Source organism: Ambystoma mexicanum, chromosome 7q, assembly GCF_040938575.1.
Source record: "Ambystoma mexicanum isolate Mex_15411 chromosome 7q, UKY_AmexF1_1, whole genome shotgun sequence".
Taxonomy (NCBI): Eukaryota; Metazoa; Chordata; class Amphibia; order Caudata; family Ambystomatidae; genus Ambystoma; species Ambystoma mexicanum.
Genome location: NC_090941.1, coordinates 1,000,963,240 through 1,000,976,741, shown reverse-complemented (window position 1 = coordinate 1,000,976,741; position 13,502 = coordinate 1,000,963,240). Strand labels below are relative to the sequence as shown.

The following is a 13,502-nucleotide window of genomic DNA, read 5'->3' as shown; positions in this document are numbered from 1 at the left end:
CCTCAGCACTCCATATAGGGTGGTGTGTGCTTATCCCACAAAAGAAAAGGTAAGAAGGATAAAAAGTATCCCACTATCCTTGGGAACGGTAGTTTTCACCAGGAAAATAAAAGCATATAAAAAGGAAAGCCCAAAGGGCTCCCAACAACACTGCACAAAAGGTGCTACTTTCTGCATAAGTAAATTACAGATGCCTTTGAAAATATGGAGGCACGCAAGACTCCATAAAATAAAGTAAAAACATAATGAACAACGGTTCCCATAGTCGGATCAAGAATGAATGAGGGGTAAAAATGGGTTCCCCTCATTTGGGAGAACAGACAAAAAAAATCCAGAAGTCCAGCAAAAAGTGCTGGTGGTCCAACAGGAAGAGGCGATTCGGCATACATATAAACAAATCTCCCTTACAGCAAGGATGGCTAATGCTTAACAGATGAATACTGGAAGCAGGCAGGATGGATCTTCTTTGGAGTTGACTTGTACAACAAAGACGGCTTCCGTTCGTGGAAATTAGTTTTGGAGTAGTAGTGGCCGCTTTTGATGCTTTGATCAGTCAAGGCACTCACGGAGGGCGACTCAGTTTGAAGTGCCATCAGAGTTGCTTAATCATATTGTTGAGAAATTAAGGATTTTGCACCATACTGGATATACATGGGATTCAGTCCTTTTATGTTGGGGATTACCTGATGCACTAGTGACGTGAGGGTGATCGTTTCCCACATGTGATTTCACACTCAACCCTTCTTGTTATTGAATTTCTACATCACCCTGGAATACAGGGGCTGTATGGACTTGGGCATTCTGCCTAACAGCCCTGAATTTAAAGGCTTCCTCCGCTGCAGGTTTTTGTTTGTGCTGTGCAGATGGAAGCGGAGTCATCTCAGAAATCCCGCTCTGCAGCACGATCTACCTTATGTAAATGTTTTTCGGGGCATCATTTTAGCATTACAGAATGTAAATTTATTACCGCCTTTTAAATGCACTTAATTTAATGAAGAATGCTATGTGATGTTCAGTTGGGTCACCCTAGTGATTGCTTGTCTGCCAGTGGCAAAATAGATATACATATTTTCCTTTGCCCTCTCAGTAAACTGTGCCATTTATTGTCCCCACAGAATGCTGTATGACTATGTGGAAAGGAAGCGAAAGGACAACGCTGGAGCTCAGCTACATGTCACCTACTTGGTAACTGGCAAACACCTTCAGAATGGATACTCTGTAAGTGTTTTCCCTCGCCTCTTCAGGTTTTATAGTTCCTTTTTTTTCATTTTTCTTTTTTTTTTTTTTATTTTAATAATTTTTATTGTTCAAGATACAGATATTATTACATGTGTTGGCACATTACAGACTTTGAGTAGATATGGTAAACATAAAGAATGAACAGAGATAACAATTTTTAACAAGGAAGGGTATAACCGTATTGAAGATATATAAAATTTGATGCATTAAGTTGAACAAGAATGGAGTAGAAATTGTAGATAGTGCTGATTAAACCTGGATTAACATAATACATATCTGTAATGAGTAATTGCTCTCTACCAGAGCATGGTGGAATGCTTTATGTCAAACTCACAAATTGGAAATGTGCATGGCTAAAAATCTTAATACAATCCCTAAATACAACGCTAAATGGTACTATTTCACGTTATCTCAACTGTTTCAATGCAACTGCTCATGGCTCCTGAATATACATTCCTATGCTTACTTTACTAATCGAATGATTATATTTATATAAAAATGCTTGTTTTTAATTATCACTGTAATAGAAGAATCAGTTTTATGCAATAATCTGTTATACCCATCTTCCCCCCCTCCACCTCGCTCCCTTCTGTATCTGGTATGTTAGCTGTCTGTTTCCCTGTTTTGTCTCCCCATCTCTCTACTCATATCTCCATATCAGTTACTCATTACAGATATGTATTATGTTAATCCAGGTTTAATCAGCACTATCTACAATTTCTACTCCATTCTTGTTCATTTTTTTTCATTTTTCAAAGTTGTTTCTTCTTCTTTTTACATTAACACGTGTTGAAGAGTTTACACGATTGGTAACTCTCTGACAATAGTTCGGCTATATCAAATATTACATTTTGCATTTGCACAATCCAAGCTCACAATTCACAGAAATGCAAGCGCACCAATCAACTCTACAGGGTTAGGGGATGCCAGAAGTCCTTTCCTGAGCCATGGCAACTTGTAATTGACACTGTCTTTGAGTGCTCCTTGTTTTACAGTTTAATGTGTCATTTGGGGAGTGGACATATGCGAAAAGGATATTCGCCTTTCTCCTCGTCAATCCCCTGTTTGATTTGAACATAATCCACAATTGTTTTGGGCTAGATTTAAACTTGCAACCTGGCCACTTAACAAAAAATGTCCCACTGCTACCATTAACCTCCTATACATACCGTTTTGTCTGTAGACCACACCTTAGCCTTACAGTGATCACACAGATTGCTACACAACCCCTTTGTACCCTTTGTACTGATCTGTGGGTGCTGTTGAGGTTCCCCTGCTAGCGCTACTGCACACATTTCCACTCTTTAGCTGCAGCGTTGTGATTCATCAGCCACTTTTATTCCCCACAACGATTTGTGGGGACTCTCCCAAAATAAAAAAATGGGGAGTAAAAATACTCCCAACGAAAAATAGGAAACCTATATGGTGCTTGTTAACCTGCTTTAATAATAGCGTGTTATTCGTAGAACGCTTTTTATCCAAATTGCTTCATATAGTACAATTTGTATACAAGTATTTTATCGATCACAGAAGGATGAAAGGCTGCGTTTACCTTGCTGGGATTCGAATATGCGACGTGCAGATCACACACAGATTGCAGTAGCAAGCGCTCAACTCGCTGAGGTATCTTAACGGCTTTCACCCTCACAGTTCAATTAATACATTCTGAAGGAGTAAACGTCTGTCTTTGAATGTGCACAAATAGCAGGGTGCAAAGAAATCTTTGTTACAAAAACATTTCTGTTTTATAGTTTTACTCACTTATAAAATACTCCCAACTTAAAAAAATAAGCAGTAAAACACTTATCTGGAGCATTTGGTGGCGGTCTCTTTCCCTAAAGTTCACCCCCTGTCAGTCGGGTCACATAGAGCAATCATCTGTTTTTTTTTTTTTTTTTTTTAATTTCTTTTTTTTTTTTTACTGAGAGTTGTGATAGTTTATTGTTTACATTATCAACAAAAATTATTGTTTTTAGGAAATTAGATTGCATAAAAAATGCATTAAACACAGCTGAATGATTGGTATCCTATATCCATCATTCTCTTTGGATGTCTGTGCATTGCAAACTTAGCGTGTGCAAAGCCATCCTTACCCTGAAACCTGGTTAAAGTTCTGAGAACCCCAATAAAGTGATCAATGTCATGGCCATTTTTCCCTCAAATGTGAATTCTGTGATTGTCCGACAACTATTGACTCTGTTCAAGATGCTAGGACCTCTAACCTCACCAAGTCGGTGTTGGATACATGATGCAACACTGTGGGCGCAGGTGCAACAAATGTTTAAGTGTATCAACTACCATTTTTTAAGGGACTGAAATTTTAATAGCCCTCAATGCCTCTTGGGCTCTCAGCACCATACAAAGACATTTCATGACCAGCAGTAGCCTCCTTGATTCAGATGTAATACTCAAAAAAGCGTAAATCACCTACGTATTCAATCACATTTTCTATATCACATAATCCCATGCCACATCCCTCATCTATACCTACGCAAGAACCTAACAAGAATTGTAGATCTGGGTTGCAAGGCATATGCGACCTACATTGGTGAACAGCAAGCCCTTACATAAAATATTTATCTTTCCCAGATCTTTTGTGAAACACTGAGGAACTAAATAAGAGCAGATGTTCTTGCGGTTATTGCTCATATCTCTAGAGAAAAGCCAAAGCCATTTTGTAAGTCTCTATGTTCAGTTGAGCATCGAATCGTCTCCTAGACATGTAGGGTCAGATATGGAAACCTTTGCAGGAAGTATTCAGCTGGGTTCTGCACAATGTCCTTTATGCGCTCTAGCTTCTCTGGCAGGTTCTACCCCATGTTCCTGATGAACTTCAGAAGCCTGCTGACAGTGTAAGTGTAGGGGAATGTTGTATTCCGTCCTCCTGCCATCATAGTATCCATAACCTCCTTATCCATCTTTGAGTTCCAGATGCCAAACGCTTTGCCTTTAATTGCATCAGTCCTGTTCAGTGCATCAACAAATGTACATGGCTTTGATATCTTGACATCAGGGATATTTCCAACATCTTGGAGAAACCTAAGTTTGCTCTGTCTAACGCTCGCGGCCAGCCTTCAATATACATAGTGCTAAACTTCTTCTCGTGCTGCGCAAAGCTGCAACATAAAACGCATCAGTACTTATGTCAATTTCCCATCCCATCTCCCTGTTTCTGCGTTAGGCACGACACCTTATAAACACTTATTAAGAAGCTAGAGCACACTCATCTGTTAGAGAGACGCCCAGGAGTTAGCACTATTCCATTTACCCTTCACCTCATGGCTGATGCCGGACCTATTCACACATGGCATATTCATGTACGGATCAGTTCTTTACTCAGTAGCTAACTGTCTACCAGAACTTCCACCCTGTGTATACTAAACAAATGCTGATGCAAGCAAGGCAATCTGCTGGAGTTGCATCCTCAAGATTATCCTCCAAAGTATGAAAGTTGAATGGTAAAAACGCCTGTTAATTTAATGGCAAGTGCGTTTTTAAAGCAGTTGTCCAAACGAATTGGCCAGGATTACCTTCCCATATTGCATACATTGTTCCCTCTTGACCTTGTGCACTGGTCTTTTTATGTGCACTCCTTTCTCAGATGTGTGCAAACGAGTGATGACCGTAGAAAAGTGTAGCACTTTTTTGTCTGCTAGTGCTGGTACATAATTCCTTTTTTGGCAGGCACTCTATGGACCTAGACGTTTTGCTTTGTTTCTGCTGTCTTCCCTAGTTTGTTTTACTTTTGTGGCCAGGGGGACTTCTGCTGATGCCCCCCTGCCACTACAATACCTTATTTTTGTGATGTGCTGCCCTAATAGCCCATATGGCTACATTTTGGTACCAGGGTAATACTATCTCTCCACAAGTGTGTGTGAAATAGCTCGTGGCAGATGTTGTTAGGTTTTGCTTACCAGGGTGCAGGAATTGTTACTGCATTATTAAATAGCACAAGGTAGTACGGTAGTCCCTACAGATGTTTCATTTGCTGGTTTTGGGTAAATCAAACGTCTACCCCAAACCAGCAAAAGAAACCCCCGGCAACGGATTTTGCCCAGGTTCACGTACTACTAGTATTCAATCGATGCACATCGCTATGGTGAAAAAGAATGGGAGTTGAGTTTTTTCCCTTTCTTTTAATAACTTTTTTTCATTTTTAATCACATTTTTCTCAATGTCCAGTTTGGGGAGAGGCCAGGACCTTCACGTATGGGGTGTGTGGGTCATTTATATTCCCTAGGAATAGACAAACGCTCCCAAAATAGTGAGTAAAAATACTCCCAACAATAAAATACGAAACGGACACATTTGAGTCCCCCACCACCTGGCTTTCACCCACACAGCTCCATGGATATGTTTGGACCAATAGTACACATAGAGCCGCAGGACGAAACTATTTCTGTCCCATCTGAGAAGTTAAACCTCTATCTGGGTATAAATAACTAGGTCCGAACTTTATTATAGAAACATTTCTCTTTTGCAATTAAAATATGTTTGCTTGTTTATAAAATTCTCCCATTTGGCATGAGACTTACTTATTTTACTCCCCAAAAAATAGGATTAAAACATACCACTTCAAAAATCTTACCTGGAGCAGTATGTGTGTATATATAATATACCATTGCAAGCGGCGTGCAGCAGATTTTCTAATTAACTTACCAGGTTTGTGAATACATCCTTCACAGAAAATCATGTGCCAGATTAATTGAAAAGCGTATGGATATCACTGCTTCTAAAAAGATATCTGGGCCCGATACCCTTATACCAACCAACTACAGACTGATTAATAATGCCACAGTTCTACTTAAAATACTAGATGGGGTGGCATATAAGCAGAACCTTGAACATCTGAGTGTGTTGAATTGTGCTGTGCTCAAAAACCTAGTCTTTTTTTCCCCCTTTTGGGAAAGTCAAATCTGTGTGTGTTGTATTGTGCTGTGCTGAAATACTTAGCCCACATCTTGGCACGTGCAACTTGGCCACATGCGCTCCCTCCGATCGTAGGTCTCTGCATCCTGATCCGTCCCCCTCGTGCGTTTTCACTTCCTCCCTCTCACATCTCAGCCCTTCTTTTTGATCTATTGTGTACTATTCTGACACTCTCGTGTGCCACTGTTTTTCTGGCATTACTTTGCATTGTCTGCATTCTTCTTCTAGGTTCCTGTTGTGTTCTGTGCCTTTTTGACTGTATTGACTTTGTGTTTGCTCTCTACTGTTCTTGATATTTTGCTATCCACGTTTTGTGGCATCACATTGCAATTGCCTGCATTCTTCACCTCTAGGTTCCCTGCTGACCTCTGTGTTTTGCTTTTGGTCCTGTATTGCATCTGCATTCTTTAGTTCTAGGTTCCCTGTTGTGCTTTGTGCTTTGCCTTGGTTCTGTACTATATCTGCATTCCCTACTTCTAGGTTCCCTGTTGTGCTTTTTTCGTCCTGATGGTTCTGTACTGCATCTGATTTGTAGGTCCATTGTTGTTGTGTCCCCCTCCCATTCGTGTCCCTACTTGTGCCTCCCTCGGATTCCCCCCGTCCCCCTTCGTGACATACCGTCCCGCTCCCCTGCCTGGGCTCCCCTCTTCACTCCCTGCACCCCCTATGGTGCTCTGTCTCACCTACCTTTTCTAACTGCCTTTCTATCGATTATCCTATCCCTCTCACAAGGTCTGGCAGGAAGAAGCTCAAAAGGGACATCCTGGTCTCCAACCCAGGCCTCCCTATCGCTGATACCTATACCAGTGCTTCCTCCATACAGACCCTTACCGACATACTCTTTGTTGTTGCTCCTCCAGGCCTATGGATCCCCCATATGGTCTCTGTTCTCTTTTTCCTCTTCTCCCATTAATGGTGGCCCCTGGTGGGAGGCCCTCCTGCCACCCTTCCACTCCTCTAAGACCATCATTAATGTCTACTTAAATGGCACTGTCTTGGACCAGAGCCCTCGGGCCAATATCCTCTTCTTTGATAGACGCATCCCGTGCCTTATCAACTTCCTTTCCTGCTTTCCCTTCTTACCCCTCTCTGGATCCTCTGCGGCCTCCTTCCTCTGCCACCTCTTCAGAACTCCCTGCTGCTTCTCTGGCCACTCTGTTGCCTCCCTCCTCTGGCCCTCCTCTGGCACTCGCTTCTCCCTCTCTGACTACCCTGCATTGTAATTTTTTATTTTTATACAGGTGGAGTGCTTCAAAGCGATTCAAGGCGCGAAGGGAACAAGAGGACAAGAGAATATAGTAATTGTTCTTAGGCCTTGAAGTTTCCGAATGATCTAAACAGAAAAACTAGCATACAAGGCCTGATGGCAGTTCTCCTACTGCAAATGCATGAAGTGTTAACAGTTTTGACCCAGCTAGGGATGGGGGGACAGAAAAAGATAGGGGTGGGGGGACAGGACAGACAAACGTACTCAATACATTTAGGTAATGCATGCGTACAGACGGAGCTGCGAGGAAGAGGGGGTTGGGGGAACAACCGCATCCAGTCCAACATGGCCCTGGGTTAAGTGCAGAGAGGTTGCCTCGTTCATGGAGCGTAAGCTGAAAGTGCAGTAATGCTGAGCATAGTGCAGTGGCCCGGAGGCAAGTGGAAAGACTGGCGGGGGTGGGGGACCTGTATGGTTCTGGAGGAGGACCAGGCAACCAGTCAGCAAAAAACTGAATGGATTTAGGGAGGAGGAAGGAGGGTGCAGTAAATATGGAGGTTAGCAGGTTTGAGGGGGCTCACCCGCAGAGTTGGAGGACGGCGAGCAGAAGACTCTAGAGGGAGAGTATTTAGGAAGAGAGCATTGTAAATAGTGCGGGCCCTGGCCCCATAAAGCCTTGTGGATTATGCAGAGGGTCTTGAACTTGATCCTTGCGGCTACGGGGAGACAGTGGAGGGATTTCAGCGCCAGAGAGATGCAGTCCCTGGGCTTGAGGCCAAGCAGAAGTCTCGCTGTTCTGGTTGAGTTGTAGAGGACGGAGAGTAGAAGGTGGAAGGTTGAGAAAGAGGCTGTTGCAATAGTCAAGCCTAGAGAGAACCAGGGCTCTCGAGGTAGTGAGCCGCTAGGGGGAAAGTGAGAAAAGGTAGAATACCTCTGAGGAGGTGCAGTTGGTAGTGGGACTTTTTGGAGATGTTTGAGATGTGCGAAAAGAAGGAGAGAGTGGAGTCAACCCCAAGATTTTTTGACTCATTGGTAGATGAGGGTGCAGGGCCAACGGAGGCTGGCCAATGTGAAAGTGGGAAAACAGGAGCAGGGGTCCCGATGATGACAATCTTTCTCACTGGCATTCAGGCAGAGATTGTTGGCCGCACACCAGAACTGAATTGCGGGTAGACAGTCAGGGATGAGCGACGAGGAGGAGGGTAGCCTGAAGGAGAGCTGCGTGCCATCCTCATAACACTGAAGTTGGAGGTAAAAGTAGAGATCCTGTGGACCAATGGGGGCCATGTAGATATTGAAGAACCAGGGGGACAAGTTCGATCCCTGGGGGACACCACAAGTAAAAAGAGTGATAGAGGAGAGAAAGGACCCAAGTTCCACCTGGGAGGGCCGGTCAGAGAGAAAGGAAGCGAGCCACGCCAGGCCCTGATCTTGATGCCCAGGGTATCACAGAGACTGGTGATCAGGATGTTGTGATTTACTGTATCGAAAGCGGAAGAGAGGTCAAGAAGAATGAGGATAGAGGCAGAGTTAGTCAAGATTTGAGAGCAGATCTTCACGGGTGTTCAGAAGAGCAGTTTCAGTGCCTCGGGATGCTCTAAAGCCACACTAATGGTCATGGAGACAACCAACAGATTCAGTGTGGTGGGTAAGTTGGGTGATGGCCAGCTTCTCCAGGAGTTTTCCCAGAAGGGGGGTGATGGAGATCGGGCGATAGTTTGCCAGAATGGAATGGACGGGTCGGGGGAGTTTTTTTGAGCAGAGGGTGCACAAGAGTGCTTGAGAGGAGAGGGGAAAGCTCCAGTGGCAAGAGGTTGCAGAGGTTGGCCAAGGCTGGAGCGAGAGTATCAATATTGTCCTTGATGGTTTTGGCAGGGCAGGGGTCCGTCCACCTGTTTGGAAGAGGCTTTCTGTCATGGCCACGTGCCCAGTGTCACAAGAGTGGTACCATCAAGTGGAGGGAGAAGGGAGCATCATCGGTCACACACGTCCCTTTGGGACATTTATGCATGGGGGGCCTGGTTGGACACAGTCCTGGCGCCTCTTGCGCCAGACTCATGGAAGGATTTAACAGGACATTTCCATTATGGCCAGAAGTGCTTGGAATAAACAGGAACTCTTTTTTTAATATGAGCAAGAATACTCTCAAGAACTCTCTTGTGTAACTAGTCTGGGTGTGGTCTCCATCTGCACGTGCATCTTCTAATTTCTAGGAGTGGCAGGGTGTGGCATGCAGAACTTGTTAGGGGGTGTGGCCTTAAGAGGTCATCTATAAAAGCCAGCCCACCACCAAGGCACACGCTTCGCGTTATTCTGCACCTCCGTGCAGCGTAACGCTCGCCGTCGTGTGGGATTTCATCTTACCTGGAGTTATCCTGCCATCTTCACCCGTGCTTGTTACTGGAGAATCCTGCTCTTACCTGCACGCTTCCTCCTGGTGCTGCAGCTCACCCTCAAACATCTCGGGGCGCAGACATCTTCTTCCTGACAACGTGGCTCACCGGCAAACATCCCGGAAGGCAAACAGCATCATTCAGGCACCGCGGCACGACGCACTCCATCCGAACTCCCAGCACCTGCAAAGAAAAGGCAAAAGACAAGCTTAGACACTTAACAGACATTACGTTAAGGGCTCGCTGCCATTAAAACCTTGCGCCTTCCCTAAATCCATCACTCACCTGCTGCTGGACATCGCGGTTGCATCCATCTTCCGCTCAGCCACGTTCAGCGCCTCCACAGCCGTTGTAGGCCGCATTTCCACCTATTTGGGAGAAAACAGAGAAACGTTATTCAGTGCAAGGCAACCGAATTGAGAGCAATAACATCAAGACATTGAGAGGGAAAAGACAAAGACATTGAAAGAAAGCAGAAAGGGGAAAAGACAAAGACATTGGGCCTCATTACGACCCAGGCGGTAAGGGGTTTACGCCAGCGTAAACAGCGCCGACCCTTACCGCCTGAGTACGAGATCCCTTAGCGCCATGGCGGATTTAACACCTGCTTTTAGCAGGTGTTAAAATCCATGGCGCTAAGGGACCTTGATGTTAATTACGCCACCGTAATTTACGGTGGCGTAATTAACGCCTTCCCCACTCCCATTATGCCCTATGGGGCAAAAATGGGAATGGGGAAGGGTAAATGGGGATTGGGGACTTACCGCCCCGCCAAGGTCGGAATGGGGCGGTAAGTCCGCCATCCACCATTGCGGCGTTGGCAACTTAGCGCCATGGACCATGGTGCCAATAGCGCCATGGTCCTCCGCCAAGGTCGTAATGAGGCCCATTGAGAGAAAAGCAGAAAGAGGAACTTATTCGTAGCCGGACTGGACTAATACTCAGGAATCAGTGAAGGAACTGGATTCCACCAACAAGCGCCCCTGCCAGAAGTAGCAGGATGGAGAGCTCATCGTTCACATTAATCAGGTGAGCCTTATGGGCCGGTACGTGCCCACAGAAATCGCACCTTGGGTCAAAGGGGTTGGGAGATAACACAGTCCTCTACCTCTACAGCGCATTCACGTTTTCCATATCCACGCAGGAGCAGAGCCAATTGTCGCCACCCATAGCTGATCGGCAGGGGACGAAACCAGAAGGGGGAGATCTAACACCAGGGAGGGCTGCAACCGTGCCCCAATGCCTCCGCAGAGACCAGGTGAGGCTACACTTTCAAAGATCTGACTAGTATAGAGACTTCATCAGGTGTGACAGGGGAGAGGGAGGAAAGCAGAGGGCAAGGGGTGGAGGCTGCCAAAGGGGGCTCAAGAGATGTTGGTGCAGGAGGGGGGGCCAGGAAGTCCTGTGTTTTGGTGGTGGAATGGGCGGCCAAGGCCGAGCAACAAAAGGGCCTGGGTGGGTGCAGCAGAGGATGCGGCTGCAGTAGGATTGGCCAGCTCCTTACAGACTTTAAAATGTTTGGCCTGCCGCAGAGATTGAATGTATACTCTTTTCTTGGAGTGGATGCAGAGTCTGCATTGCCTTGGAAGAAGGCGGCAGGCCAGTTTGTCAGAGGGTGCACCTGAATATCCCCATTCTGTTCCGCTGCTCTGCAGTTGTGTTCAAGGGAAGTCAGATCTGACTCGTACCAAGAGTTGCACTTTTTGGCAGGCTTCAGTTGGACCATCATGACAGGGGCAAGAATGTCGAGAGTGTTGGAGATGGAACGGTGAAGATTAGAGAGGGCTGCATCAGGGTGGGAGTCAACAGCAGGAGTAGGAGAGTAGGTGGAGGCAAAGGCAGCCACTGACACACTTTTCATGGGTCGGATAACCTTGAAAGCAGGAGGTGGTGTAGGGTGTGCCATTGCTATAGGAGAAGAGTGCTTCAATTGAGAAGTGATCAGTCCATGAGTGAGGTAGTGAGAGGAATAGAGAGTGGGATGTCTGTGAAGATGAGCGCATTCAAGGTGTGGGCAGCAGTGTGCGCTGGACCAGAGGGTAGGAGGGAAAGAGAAAGGGACTCACACAGATTACGTACAGGTCCTGAGGAGCCCGGAGAGTCAAGATGGATGTTAAGATCCCCCAGCAGGAGGAGTTGGGAAGAGGAGGAGAGGCGAGAAGAGAAGAGGCCAGGTCAGCCCATTCCGAGAGGAAGAGGGTGTACTGTCCCGGCGGCCGATGAAAGGTGGCAAGAGTAAGAGAGGCGAAAGGGGGGAGAGAGAGAGAGGGAGCCTGCAGACCAGGCTTTCAAAGGAGGAGTAGGCCTGAGTGGGAATAATGGAAACAGGGATCCCAGGAAAGATCAAGGCTACTCCACCTCCTGACCTCGTGGGCCTGGGCATGTTGAGGACCTTGTAGCCTTCAGGGAGAAGTGTGTCAAAACTTGTGACAGTTGTCCTTAAACCATGTCTCAGTAAGAGCAAGAACTTCAAGATCCAGGAGTTTAAGGATGTGGCAGATGTCGGAGGAGTGCTTGGCGGCAGACCGAGAGTTTAGTGTGGCAACATGGAGCAGGTTGCCACTTTTGAAAGACTTACGTGAGGGGCTGCAGGGGGCAGAGGTCTCCCCTGTAAGCGGAAAGCGTGCCTGAGAGGTAGGAGGAGGCAGGGATGACAAGGGTGTCAGTGAGGAGGGTGCAGACAAGGGAGCCAGGATAGTGGAAGATGGCAAGGGAGCCAGCATGGGAGGTGTCACAGGAGGCAAGAGGGCTCCAGATGTAGCAGCAGTGGGTGGCCAGGGCAGCAGGGTGGAAGAGGCTGCCAAGGTTGTCAGTGTAATGAGTAGGCAAGGGAGCCTGTACAGTTGAAAGTGACAAGGGGGGGTTGTGAGGGAGGTGGTGAGGTTGGTAGGGGGCAAGGAAGCCAAAGTTGGCATAGTTGGTAAGGGATTTTGGACAGTCATATAAGTAACTGACAAGGGAGCCAGTGAGGAGGAAAGAGGAAAGTTGTGTTTAGGCCCTAGTACCAGGATGGTACCATTTCGATAGTCATTTACGATTGCCCTGGAGGTGGAAAAGGAGGCCAGGTTGTGTTTAGGCCCTAGTACCAGGATGGTACCATTTCGATAGTCATTTACGATTGCCCTGGAGGTGGAAAAGGAGGCCAGAAGGGCCTCCCAGCTTGTGCCACCATTTGTGTGTGAGGAAGAGTAAGGAGAGTGTAAAGCGGCCATATGGAGAGTCCATACGTCAGGCGAAGGAACGACCAAGAGGATGTCGGAGAGAGTCTCTCTGGCGGAAGCACTGACGTAGGTGTCAGCGATCGGAAGGCATGGGTTGGAGACCAGTATGTCCTTAAGTTTCTTCCTGCCAGACCTGGTGAGAGGTGAAGGATAGGAGATGGAGAAGCACTTAGATGGGGGAGATGGAAAGTGCCATAGTGAAGGGCACAGAGTGTGGTACACTCAACCAGGCAGAGCAGTTGAGGTACGTGGGAGGAGGTAGGAAGGATGGAGCAAGCGCACAGGGAGACCCAACAGGATAGGGATGAAACAATGGGACATGACGAGGGTAAGGGAACAGATAACTGATGACAGACCAGGCAGAGGGGGTAACCAGTCAGGACAATCCCATGACAAGCAGGATGTGAACAACCTAATAACTATTTTTGGAAGCAGCAGCAAAACCAATGCAGCATGTGAGCCAACTATATTTTTGGGCAACAGGTATAGCAGCAAACAGTACAGGGGTGTAGG

General features: G+C 46.4%; 1 protein-coding gene across 1 annotated transcript in view; it reads left to right on the top strand.

The window, feature by feature from the left end:
- POLD3 (DNA polymerase delta 3, accessory subunit) overlaps positions 1-13,502 on the top strand; it is a 526,599-nt gene that overhangs the window by 95,173 nt on the left and 417,924 nt on the right. The window contains exon 3 of the mRNA XM_069640165.1: positions 1,116-1,218. Within this exon, the coding sequence (XP_069496266.1) occupies positions 1,116-1,218 (103 nt within the window). The remainder of the gene's footprint in view (positions 1-1,115; positions 1,219-13,502) is intronic.